The sequence below is a fragment of the Heterodontus francisci genome, chromosome 37 (genome assembly GCF_036365525.1).
Source record: "Heterodontus francisci isolate sHetFra1 chromosome 37, sHetFra1.hap1, whole genome shotgun sequence".
Taxonomy (NCBI): Eukaryota; Metazoa; Chordata; class Chondrichthyes; order Heterodontiformes; family Heterodontidae; genus Heterodontus; species Heterodontus francisci.
In genome coordinates, this window is record NC_090407.1 from 1,201,005 (window position 1) to 1,214,680 (window position 13,676).

Sequence of the window (13,676 nt, forward strand, 5' to 3'; positions counted from 1 at the left end):
ATCTCAAAGCACTTTACAGCCAATTAAGTACTTTTGAAATGTGGCAACTGTTGTAATGTAGAAAAAGCTACAGCCAATTTGTGCACAGCAAACTCCCACAAACAGCAATTTGATAATGACCAAAAAATCTGTTCTTTTGTGATGTTAAATGAGGGATAAATATTGGCCAGGACACCGGGGAGAACACTCCTTCGAAATAGTGCCGTGGGATTTTTTGGTGCAAAAACAGTATTTTGCCACTGTATCTAAAAAAAGAAAATAAGTCAACTTTTATTTTAAGATACAGTCCAGTGTATACTTTCTTCATATTTCAATATACACAATCCAGTCTAGAAACAATCAGAACCCCCACATAAATGCACCAGTTGTGTCAAAGTGCATCAACTTGATCATAGTACATGCAAGACAACAGACATCATAAACAAACAAAACAATCAAGTGTATGATTAAAAATAGACTGATCTGAATTTCTGCTACAAGCCAACATTAGCAATGCTGTCTCCTTTAATAAGATCAGAATACCAAAACTACATGCAAAATACATATAAATGTACAATTGTGAGTAGTTTATATGAAACTCATCAGATTAACCCATTACTGTAGAAGTCTGGTTCATACTGAAGTAGACTGATCAGCAAGCATATTCGACAAAATTAACAGCAATTCTTAAAGATGCTGCTGATACTCGTTCAGAAACCAATTCACTCAAAAGCTGGTAATGCAGTACATCAGCCAAGGCCATCCTGATTCTCTTTTTGCTTAAAAAAACATTTCGGACAAAAAAAAAATGTTCAACCAGCCAGGATCAGAGTAGCCATGTGACACATGGCTTTGAAAGATACAAATGTCGATTGCCGTTCCCAAAAGCTCTACTAGTTTTTGGACAAATCAGTACAATTTGTAGCATTTCAAATTATGTCACGAGACCGTGTCACGGATGAAAAGGTATTTTATTGATAAAATAAAATGTCACTAAAAAGGCCTACTTTAAAATACCCTTCCAATTGCAAGTTGAAATGATGGGATGTGGACTTAGAGATTTATGTATTAATTCCGGGAAAGTCTACATCAGACCAGTGGAAGTCGTTCAAAAAGGAAATAGTGAGAGTTCAGAGCCAACATGTACCCATTAAAGTGAAGGGTAGAACCAACAAGTCCAGGGAACCCTGGATGTCAAGGGATATAGAGGATTGGAAAAGGAAAAAAAAAAGGATTATGTCAGGGTCAGAGCGCTGAAAACAGCGGAGGCCTTAGAGGAGTATAGAAAGTGTAGGGGGGTACTTAAAAACTTAATTAGGAGTGTGAAGAGGGGACATGAAAAAGAAACACTGGCAGGCAAGATAAAGGAAAATCCCAAGGTGCTTTATAAGTATATTACAGGCATGAGGATAACCAGGGAAAGAGTAAGGCCCATTAGGGACCAAAGTGGTAATGTGTGTGTGGAGCCAGAGGACATAGGTGAGGTTTTAAATGATTACTTTTCATCTGTGTTCACTATGGAGAAGGATGATGTAGGTGTAGAGATCAGGGAGGGGGATTGTGATATACTTGAACAAATTAGCATTGAAAGGGATGAAGTATTAGCTGTTTTAGCGGGCGTAAAAGTGGATAAATCCCCAGGCCCAGATGAGATGTATCCCAGACTCTTATGTGAGGCAAGGGAGGAGATAGCAGGGGCTCTGACACAAATTTTCAGATCCTCTCTGGCCACAGGAGAGGTACCAGAGGACTGGAGAACAGCGAATGTGGTACCATTATTCAAGAAGGGTAGCAGGGATAAACCTGGTAATTACAGGCCAGTGAGTCTAACATCAGTGGTTGGGAAACTATTGGAAAAAATTCTGAGGGACAGGATTAATCTCCACTTGGAGAGGAAGCGATTAATCAGGGATAGTCAGAATGGCTTTGTCAAGGGGAGATCATGTCCAACAAACTTGATTGAATTTTTCGAGGAGATGACTAGATGTGTAGATGAGGGTAAAGCAGTTGATGTGGTCTACATGGATCTCAGTAAGGCTTTTGATAAGGTCCCACATGGGAGATTGGTTAAGAAGGTAAGAACCCATGGGATCCAGGGCAATCTGGCAAATTGGATCCAAAATTGACTTAGTGGAAGGAGGCAGATGGTGATGGTTGAGGGTTCTTTTTGTGCGTGGAAGCCTGTGACCAAAGGTCTACTGCAGGGATCGGTGCTGGGACCCTTGCTGTTTGTAGTGTACATTAATGATTTAGACATGAATATAGGAGGTATGATCAGTAAGTTCGCAGATGACACGAAAATTGGTGGTGTCGTAAATAGTGAGGAGGAAAGCCTTCGATAACAGGACGATATAGATGGGCTGGTAAGATGGGCGGAGCTGTGGCAAACGGAATTTAATCCTGAGAAGTGTGAGGTGATGCATTTTGGGAGGACTAACAAGGCAAGGGAATATACAATGGAAAGTAAGACCCTAGGAAGTACAGAGGGTCAGAAGGACCTTGGTGTACTTGTCCACTGAAGGCAGCAGCACAGGTAGATAAGGTGGTTAGGAAGGCATATGGGATACTTGCCTTTATTAGCCAAGGCATAGAGTATAAGAGTAGGGAGGTTATGATGGAGCTGTATAAAATGTTAGTTAGGCCACAGATGCAGGACTGTGTACAGTTCTGGTCCCCACACTATAGGAAGGATGTGAATGCACTGGAGAGGGTGCAGAGGAGATTCACCAGGATGTTACCTGGGCTGGAGCGTTTCAGCTATGAAGAGAGACTGGATAGGCTAGGGTTGTTTTCCTTAGAGCAAAGGCGGCTGAGGGGGGGGGGGGGGGGGGGGGGCGGGTCCTGATTGAGGTGTACAAAATTATGAGGGGCATTGATAGGATGGATAGCAAGAAACATTTTCCCTTAGCGGAGGGGTCAATAACCAGGGGGCATAGATTTAAGGTAAGGGGCAGGAGGTTTAGAGGGGATTTGAGGGAAAAAAAAATTTCACCCAGAGGGTGGTTGGAATCTGGAACACACTGCCTGAAGAGGTGGTAGAGGCAGTAACCCTCACAACATTTAAGTAGTATTTAGATGAGCACTCGGAACACCATAGCATACAAGGCCACGGGCCAAGTGCTAGAAAATGGGATTAGAACAGATAGGTGCTTCATGGCCAGCGCAGACACGATGGGCTGAAGGGCCTGTTTCTGTGCTGTATAACTCTAAGGGGTAAAAATGCATTTCAGCAATATAGGATGATCCATCATGGGAGATGAAACTTGAAGAAAAACACTAATCAGCCAAATTAATAGCTCTACTAAACATACACATTCCTACATCAGTTTTTACACAGACTAATTGTACTGTAAATGAATAAAACGTTTCCTACCACAATGCATTTTCATTAAAGAGCTGTAAAAAAAGTGAATATTTAACTATTGTACAATGGGACTATTCTGAAGATAACATTTCTACAAATGGGACATTTCTTAGGAATAGGTAGGGCCTCATAACAATCAGTACAAGAACAGACATGCCCACACTCCAGGAATGCACAGGAACGGTCCTTGGTCAGACAGATGGCACATGCATTTTGTGGGACTTCATCCTCAGTCAGGTCAAGCTCCTGCAAACGCTTTTTCTTCACTGCCAACATTTCTCTCTGCAGCTTTGACTGTGCCTGTTCCATTTTGTAGCTTTTATACCGTCTTCGTAATACGAAAAATAAGGCTGCACAAGTTGCAATTCCAAACACCATAGTCAGGATTTTCCACAGCTTTACCTTGGACTCTTGCTTTCGAACAAGGGACTCAATGTCCAGTCTACTCAAGTAGTACTGTAGCCCTTGTTTTGGAGGCTGTAGCTTAATAAAGTTATTGTCCAATACAAGCTCCCCAACCCCAGTTACTATGTCCTTATCTCTTAGCATTTCTTCAGTCTCTTTGATCCCCATTGGCCGCTCGCCACTAATGTAATGACCAATTATATCAGTAAATGTCTGTACAACAGGATGAAATTTTTCGTACACAGTTTCGAGGTTCAGTTCAGATGACTCCAAGGGTTTTATCACTCTCACTGACAAGCTAGGATTACCAACAGTAGGCACAAGGTCAAAGGGTACAGTATTAGTCCTTTGATGAATAATCTTTTCACAGTCATTCCTGTTGAAAGCAAACAAAGTGAAATCTACAGCTAATATAAGCAGCACATCCCCCATGTGTATTACTATGCACTGTACAAGTCTTAGTTTTATTTAGCCCACAAGACTTTTTATTCAATATACTCCCAACTTTTCCAAGGATAAAGTACTGATTTCACCATTAAGTTCTTTATCATGTTTTTCTAAAAATGCTTTAGCGACAAAACACCTGAATAGGATTCCTCATTCACACCCGGCCTCTCAGATTGGCAAATAAAGTGGGCTAGGAGTCCAGATTATCCTGAGCAGCTCTCGTACAGTCTGACCACAAGCTACAGGCTAGAGGCTCAGACTTCCCCTGTTCTTTGCAATATAGCTGCTCTGGAATGTACAGGGACACTTTCTGCAATTCACTTTCCTCTGCAAGTGTTTCAGAAAGACAAGGAGACCCATTTGCAGGTCTATATATTGACAATGAGAGAGTAATTAAATTCACAGTGGGGCCAGTATTTGCTTCTATTGAACACTGAACCAAAAGGCAAGATGAATCCATTAACAAATTTCACCAAACTGGCTACAGACATTGAACTCAATTAAATGGCACTTCTGGTGTAATTTCTGGGACTGGCACAGCTTCTATGGAGGAAACTAAAACGGTTGCAGCAGCAGCCCTGGGGTCCAAGAGGCTCAGCTCACTTAATTTACAGCATGAGATGAAGCAATGCACTTGTGCAAGAATGCAAACCTCCAGATCACATTTTAAGCAATGTGACTACAGAGCCCCAATTAAATTAGATGAAAAGTAAAATATTACAGATGCTAGAAATCTGAAATAAAAACAGAAAATGCTGCAAATACTCAGGTTAGGCAGCATTTATGCAGAGAGAAACAATTCAGGTTGATGCCTCTTCTGGCTGGCATTATGGATCCTCTTTCCATATTACAAACTTACCAGAGGTGGGTGATTCGATTCCACACCATTTTATGTTCTTGTAAAACAAGTCGTTGTATTACTCCTTTGCAACCATCCACAAACTGGCTATTCAGGGTCTCTTTGACTGGGTTAACCATACCTACAGCACAGAAAAAGGTCTATAATTACAATTGCCAGCAATTTACACATCAAATACCATGGCCCGGTTTTTTTTTATAAGTGAGGGTGCAATTGCTTGCCATATCACAGGGTAGATCAGACTGCAACTTCTGGTGCCTGCACATACGCAGTTAAACATGGAAATTCACAAGTTGCTGTCGGAGATAGCCTGCTCCATAAGAAATAGGAGCAGGAGGAGGCCATTTGGCCCCTCAAGCCTGCCCCACCACTCAATAAGATCATGGTTGATCTGCCCCAGACCTCAACTCCTCTTTCGTGCCAGCTCCTCATTGCCCTCAACTCCCCGATATTTTAAAAATCTATCTAAAAATCTTTAAATATTTTGTGATCTAGCCTCTACAACTCTCTGGGGTCGAGAATTCCAGACATCCTCCACAGGATGCACTGCTGCAGCTCTTACCAAATAGCGCAAACTTGGGACAATTATCCATTCATGCTGCACTAAGGATGGTCTAAAAAAGGGTTGGTGCATTCAGGAGAAGTGAATTAACAGCATGTTTAGTGATAATTAATGAACAACCTCACTGGCCTGAAAAATTAATTTGACAAGTGTGGTGTCTCATTGCCCAGGAAAATTAATGTTGCAGATTTAATTTTTTTTTAAAAACTTTGTCCCTTCTCTCCCTTAAACCCATCTGTATTTCACAATCTTCATTTTGCTTTCTCTACGTGATTTAAATCTAATTTATATTTCCTGCTTTAGACTTCTGGGTTTGAACCCCATGTATCAACAAGGATTCTTTAATCTGATTGGTTGAAAAGCCTTGGCAGTTCTGGCCCTGCTCACAGATGCCCAGTACAGAGCACTGCACTGGAAATCTCAGCAGATCAAATCTTTGTGGGCAGCTGTCAACGAGATGAATGGCAAGTTCCTTGGTCTCTGACTGCAAATATACTTTTAAACTGCAGTCAAGAGTATTACTTCAATTAACACAAAGTATATGAACAGTACTGATTAGCTGATATAAATAATTTCACTGTATATTCACTTAAACCTATTCCCTGTGGTGAGTGGGTCCATAACCAAAGGTCATAGATTTAAAACCATTGGCAAAAGATCTCGAGGGGAGAGGAGGAGAATTGTTTTCACTCAGTTGTTGGGATCTGGAATGCTCTACCTGAAAGCTGATGGAAGCTGCTTCCATAAATAATTTTAAAAGGGAGCTGGACAGGTATTGAGGACAAGGAACTGACAGGGTAACGGACAAAAAGTGGGAATGTGGCACTAAGTACAACTGCTCTTTCAAACAGCCAGCACAGGCATGGTGGGCCAAATGGCTTCGTTCTTCTGGTGTAAGTTCTATGACTCCAACCCGTATGGGTTCAACTGCCAACAAGCCAACTTTAACATTCAACTGAAACATAACATTGGTTTAATCAGAGCCGTAAGTGACAAGTAACCCGATATTAAGATTTCAAATTGCATGGCCATATAGCTGGTAACTTTATCGGAAGTCCAAATCTACCAGCAACCTGACAGACCTTTGGTTTCTATAAAGTAACCTACACGTTGAGTGGATCAGAAATTCACATGAACAGCATTTACTGCAGATAACCAGTAGATGGAGCACAAAATTTAGATTATATCCTTTTAATATTGTTTCATTCATAGAATTGGTTAGACTAGACTTGGAGTTACTGCGAACAGCTCTGGGCTCCGTATTATAAGAAGGAAATAGAGGCACTGGACAAGGTGCAAAGATGATTCACAAGGATATTGCCAAAACTGAGAGGATATATTATCAAAGGCTGAACAGGCTGGGGCTCTTTTCTCTGGTAAGACTGAGGGGTTACCTGTTCGAGGTCTTTAAAATTATGAAAGGGTTTGATAGAGTTGTTATAGAAAAGATGTTTCCAATTGTGGGTGAGAGCAGAATTAGGGTCCATAGATACTAGATACTCTAATAAATCCAATAGGGAATTCAGGAGAAAATTCTTCACCCAGAAAGTGGTGAGAATGTGGAACAAGTTACCACAAGGAATGCATTTTATTTTCTTTAATGGGATGTGAGCATCGCTGGCAAGGCCAGCATTTGTTGCCCATCCACAATTACCCTTGAGAAGGTGCTGGTGAGCTGCCTTCTCCGCACCAAGGAAAACAACCCCAGCCTATCCAGTCTCTCTTCACAGCTGAAATGCTCCAGCCCAGGCAACATCCTGGTGAATCTCCTCTGCACCCTCTCCAGTGCAATCACATCCTTCCTATAGTGTGGTGACCAGAACTGTACACAGTACTCCAGCTGCGGCCTAACCAGCATTTTATACAGCTCCATCATAACCTCCCTGCTCTTATATTCTACGTCTCAGCTAATAAAGGCAAGTATCTCATATGCCTTCCTAACCACCTTATCTACCTGTGCTGCTGCCTTCAGTGATCTATGAACAAGCACCCCAAGGTCCCTCTGACCTTCTGTACTCCCTAGGGTCCTACCATCCATTGTATATTCACTTGCCTGGTTAGTCCTCCCAAAATGCATCACCTCACACTTCTCAGGATTAAACTCCATTTGCTACAGCTTCGCCCATCTATATCGTCCTGTAATCTAAGGCCTTCCTCCTCACTATTTACGACACTACCAACTTTCGTGTCATCTGCAAACTTACTGATCATACCTCCTATATTCATGTCTAAATCATTACTGTACACTATTAACAGTAAGGGTCCCAGCACCGATCCCTGCAGTACACCACAGGTCACAGGCCACCATTCGCAAAAACAACCCTCGACCATCACCCTCTGCCTCCTTCCACTAATTCAATTTTGGATCCAATTTACCAAATTACCCTGGATCCCATGGGCTCTTACTTTCTTAACCATTGTCCCATGCAGGACCTTATCAAAAGCCTGACTGAAGTCCATGTAGACGACATCAACTGCTTTACCCTATTCTACACCTCTAGTCAGCTCCTCGAAAAATTCAATCAAATTTGTTAGACACGATCTCCCCCTGACAAAAGCCATGCTGACTATCCCTGCCTCTCCAAGTGGAGATTAATCCTGTCCCTCAGAAATTTTTCCAATAATTTCCCAACCACTGCGTTAGACTCAATGGCCTGTAATTACCTGGTTTATCCCTGATGCCCTTCTTGAATAATGGTAGCACATTCGCTGTCCTCCAGTACCTCTCCTGTGGCCAGAGAGGATCTGAAAATTTATGTCAGAGCCCACGCTATCTCCTCCCTTGCCTCACATAACAGCCTGGGATACATCTCATCTGGGCCTGGGGATTTATCCACCTTTAAGCCTGCTAATACTTCCTCCTTTTCAATGCTAATTTGATCAAGTATATCACAATCCCTCTCCCTGATCAATACACCGACATCATTCCTCTCCATAGTGAACACAGATGAAAAGTAATAATTCAAAACCTCACCTATGTCCTCACTTAGATCCCTAATAGGCCCCACTTTTTCCCTAGTTTTCCTCTTGCCCCTAACATACTTATAAAACGCCTTGGGATTTTCCTTTATCTTGTCTGCCAGTGATTTTTCATGCTTTTCTTTTTTTAGTACTCCCCTACACTTTCTATACTCCTCTCGTGCCTCCGCTGTTTTCAGCGCTCTCAATCTACCATACACCTCCTTTTTTCCCCCCCTGATCCAATCCTCTGTATCCCTTGCCATCCAGGGTTTCCTGGACTTATTGGTCCTGCACTTCACCTTTACAGGAACATGCTGGACTTGAACCCTCACAATTTCCTTTCTAAATGACTCCCACTGGTCTAATGTAGACTTTCCTAGAAGAAGCTGCTCCCAGTTCACTTTGGCCAGATCCTGTTTTATCATATTGAAATCTGCCTTCCCCCAATTCAGTACCTTTATTTACAGCCCATCTTTGTCCTTTTCCATAACTACCTTAAATCTTACAGAGTTATGGTCACTATCCCCGAAATGTTCCCCCACTGCCACTTCCACCACTTGTCTGACTTCATTCCCTAGGATTAAGTCCAGTACTGTTCCTCCTCTTGTAGGACTCTCTACGTGCTGGCTCAAAAAGCTCTCCTGTATGCATTTGAAGAATTCCATCCCCTTTAAGCTTTTTGCACTAAACTATCCCCTCTCATATAGAGGAAGTTGAAATCCCCTACTATTATTACCCCTCTCTGAGATTTGCCTACATATCTGCTCCTCTGTCACTGCCTGACTATTTGGAGGCCTGTAGTACACTCCCAGCCAGGTGATTGCCCCCTTTTTGTTTTTAGGTTCTACCCATATGGCCTCATTAGAGGAACCTTCTAAAAGATCATCCCTCCTTACTGCAGTAATTGACTCCTCGCTCAACGGTGCAATACCACCTTCTCTCCCATGTCTTGCTACATGCAGACACGGACAGCTTCATTATCTGAGGAGTCACGAATGGTACTGAACACTGTACAATCGCCAGCGAACATTCCCACTTCTGAACTTCATCCTTCAGTCACTGCATCAAAATCTTGGAACTCCCTTCCTAACAGCACTGTGGGTGTACCTACCCCACACAGACTGCAGTAGTTCAAGGTGGTTCACCACCACCTTCTCGAGGGCAATTGGGGATGGTCAATGCCCACATCCCGTGAAACAATAAAGTAATTCTTGCCTTTTAATGATTCAAATACATTAACACTGTAATTATTGAGAACCTACCTTCTATCACAGCATACGGAAGGCATTTTCCTGGTGCATTCAACAGAACAGTCTTGAGATCTTGATCTAAAGGAAATTTTCGTGCTTCCTAAAAGTTTAAGAGAACATTTACACTTTCAATAATAAAAACAGAAAGTGTTGGAAATATTCAGCAGGTTTGGCAGCATCTGTGGAGAGAGAAGCAGAGTTAACGTTTCAGACCAGTGACCCTTCATCAGATGTTCTGAAGAAAACACCTTCTGTTTTTATTTTGGATTTCCAGCATCTGCAGTATTTTGCGTTTATTTACACTCTCAATACAGCTTCCTGGACAATCAGTCAGCTAACCTACTATTTCAACATGACAAAATGCCGGCCTTGTAGCTCAATTTAGTGTAAAGAAATATTTTAAACTAATTGTTCGAAACAAACTGTATTCAGGTTAACATTAATAAAGTATCTCCAGTATTTCCCATTTCAATCACAATCACAGGCTGGAGGCGAGGATCCAATGGTTTACAGTGAGCCAACCCCAAGCCCGGGGGGGGGGGGGGGGGGTGAGCGGCGCAGCCGACAGTCTAACTCAGTTCCGAAACGTTAACTCTGCTTCTTTCTCCACAGATGCTGCCAGACCTGCTGAGTGATTCCAGCATTTCTTGTTTTTGTTCCAGGTTCCTCCCTCCCTCCCGGAGGTCCCTCAGCCCGATGCCGGCCCTGAGGGAGCAGCCTCCGGACCCGGGCCTGCACTGACTCGCGCTCCGGGATGGCCGCACCAATCATAGGGACAGGCAGCCAGGAGACGGCGAGGCCCGAAGCCAGGGCCCGGAAGGACCGCGCTCTCCGATCCCCCGCTGTGCTGACCTGCAGGGTGCGGACGGCAGCACGTTTCCGGCAGTACACCGAATAACAAAGCGCGCTGAGGGCCGAGGCCACAGCCGCCGCCGCCAACTGCACCTTCCCGGCACCATCCATTCCCGGCACCAACCCCGCCCCTCCAGATAGATAACCCCGCCCCTCCAGATAGATAACCCCGCCCCTCCACCGATAGATAACCCCGCCCCTCCACCGATAGATAACCCCGCCCCTCCACCGATAGATAACCCCGCCCCTCCAGATAGATAACCCCGCCCCTCCAGATAGATAACCCCGCCCCTCCAGATAGATAACCCCGCCCCTCCAGATAGATAACCCCGCCCCTCCAGATAGATAACCCCGCCCCTCCACCGATAGATAACCCCGCCCCTCCACCGATAGATAACCCCGCCCCTCCACCGATAGATAACCCCGCCCCTCCACCGATAGATAACCCCGCCCCTCCACCGACAGATAACCCCGCCCCTCCACCGACCGATAACCCCGTCCCTCCACCGATAGATAACCCCGCCCCTCCACCGATAACCCCACCCCTCCACCGATAGATAACCCCGCCCCTCCACCGATAACCCCACCCCTCCACCGTTAGATAACCCCGCCCCTCCACCGATAGATAACCCCGCCCTCCACCGATAACACCGCCCCTCCACCGATAGATAACCCCGCCCCTCCACCGATAGATAACCCCGCCCCTCCACCGATAGATAACCCCGCCCCGCCACCGATAACCCCGCCCCTCCACCGATAGATAACCCCGCCCCTCCACCGATAGATAACCCCGCCCCTCCACCATAACCCCGCCCCTCCACCGATAGATAACCCCGCCCCTCCACCGACCGATAACCCCGCCCCTCCACCGATAGATAACCCCGCCCCTCCACCGATAGATAACCCCGCCCCTCCACCGATAACCCCGCCCCTCCACCGATAGATAACCCCGCCCCTCCACCATAACCCCGCCCCTCCACCGATAGATAACCCCGCCCCTCCACCGATAACCCCGCCTCTCCACCGATAGCTAACCCCGCCCCTCCACCAATAACCCCGCCCCTCCACCGATAGATAACCCCGCCCTGCATTCCCCACTAACCCAGCTCCTCCATTAATAATAATATAATAAAAACAAGAAATGCTGGAATACCTGCCCATTTACCTCCTCTCTCCTCACTATCCCAGGCCCCAAACACTCCTTTCAGGTGAAGCAGCGATTTACTTGTACTTCTTTCAATGTAGTATACTGTATTCGCTGCTCACAGTGTGGTCTCCTCTACATTGGGGAGACCAAGCGCAGACTGGGTGACCGCTTTGCGGAACATCTCCGCTCAGTCCGCAAGCAGGACCCTGAGCTTCCGGTTGCTTGCCATTTCAACACTCCCCCCTGCTCTCATGCTCACATCTCTGTCCTGGGATTGCTGCAGTGTTCCAGTGAACATCAACGCAAGGTTAGATTAGATTAGAGATACAGCACTGAAACAGGCCCTTCGGCCCACCGAGTCTGTGCCGAACATCAACCACCCATTTATACTAATCCTACACTAATCCCATATTCCTACCAAACATCCCCACCTGTCCCTCTATTTCCCTACCACCTACCTACACTAGTGACAATTTATAATGGCCAATTTACCTATCAACCTGCAAGTCTTTTGGCTTGTGGGAGGAAACCGGAGCACCCGGAGAAAACCCACGCAGACACAGGGAGAACTTGCTAACTCCACACAGGCAGTACCCAGAATCGAACCCGGGTCCCTGGAGCTGTGAGGCTGCGGTGCTAACCACTGCGCCACTGTGCCGCAAGCTCGAGGAACAGCATCTCATTTACCGATTAGGCACACTTCAGCCTGCCGGACTGAACATTGAGTTCAATAATTTCAGAGCATGACAGCCCCCCATTTTACTTTCATTTTTAGTCATTTTTTCTTCCTTTTTTTTTACATTCTTTTTTACATTTTTTACAATCTTTTTTTTTGCATTTATTTCATTTCATCTTAGTTTGTTCAGTTTGCTTACCCACTGTTTTTTTTCAGGTTTGCTCTTGCTGCTGTTCAATATTCAGTGTATTAACACCTAATCTGTACAAATGCTTTGTCTTTCAACACACCATTAACATATTGTTTGCCTTTGCTCCGTGACCTTTTGGTCAGCTATGTGGCCTGGTCCAATCTAGACCTCCTTTGTTATCTCTTGCCCCACCCCCACCTCACTTGCTTGTAACCTGTGACTTTTCTAATATTTGTCAGTTCCGAAGAAGGGTCACTGACCCGAAACGTTAACTCTGCTTCTCTTTTCACAGATGCTGCCAGACCTGCTGAGTGGTTCCAGCATTTCTTGTTTTTATTTTCGATTTCCAGCATCCGCAGTATTTTGCTTTTATTCCACCATTAATAACCCCGCCCCGCTCTCCCTGCTAATCCCGCCCCTTCCTGCCAGCCCCGCCCCTTCCCCGCCAGCCCCACCACTCTGATGGTGAAGCCCCGCCTCTTGTTAAAGGGCTCTCCCAGAGTTAAGGAATGATTTTATTCAGGGATTTTTTTTTAGGAATTTGAAAGGAATTAATTATGCAGGTGGAGAGAAACATTTTCCACTGGCGGGGAGTTTGGAACAAGAAGATGGAACTGAAAGCTCGGGGAAATGCTTCTCCATGCACAGGCTGGTAGGAATACAAAACTCTCTCTCACAGAAAGCAGCAGATGCTGGAGTTCACTTCATAATTTTAAATCCGAGATTGTTTTTTTTGCCGACCAAGGGTGTTAAGGGATATTGAGCCAAGCTGGGTCGATGATCTCATTGAATGGCAGAACAGGCAGGAAGGGCTGAATGGCCTCCTCCTATAAGTTGCACTACACATGGGAAAGAAAGATGAGTGACACCTAACTGCAAGAAACTCACTGCTGCTCCCCACTTACGCTGCAAAATAAAGTTGCAGTCCAACATGCATAAGTTAAAAAGGAGCGCACTGGCTTTGGGACACCAGTTGGCTCCTGG

The 13,676-nt window shown here is 44.9% G+C and overlaps 1 protein-coding gene across 2 annotated transcripts; it reads right to left on the reverse strand.

Moving 5' to 3' along the window:
* Positions 1-467: 467 nt before the first annotated feature.
* mul1 (mitochondrial E3 ubiquitin protein ligase 1) lies at positions 468-10,801 on the reverse strand. Of its 2 annotated transcripts, none has more exons than XM_068016817.1 (4): positions 10,680-10,801; positions 9,840-9,927; positions 5,055-5,175; positions 468-4,124 (listed from the first exon to the last, which is right to left on the reverse strand). In XM_068016817.1, exons 1-4 carry the CDS (start codon positions 10,788-10,790, stop codon positions 3,395-3,397), a joined length of 1,050 nt encoding a protein of 349 aa, XP_067872918.1. In that variant the 5' UTR covers positions 10,791-10,801; the 3' UTR covers positions 468-3,394. The 2 variants fall into 2 exon arrangements, with proteins under 2 accessions (XP_067872918.1, XP_067872919.1); XM_068016818.1 differs by having other exon boundaries at positions 9,840-10,006; positions 10,680-10,762.
* Between the last annotated feature and the right edge of the window lie 2,875 nt (positions 10,802-13,676).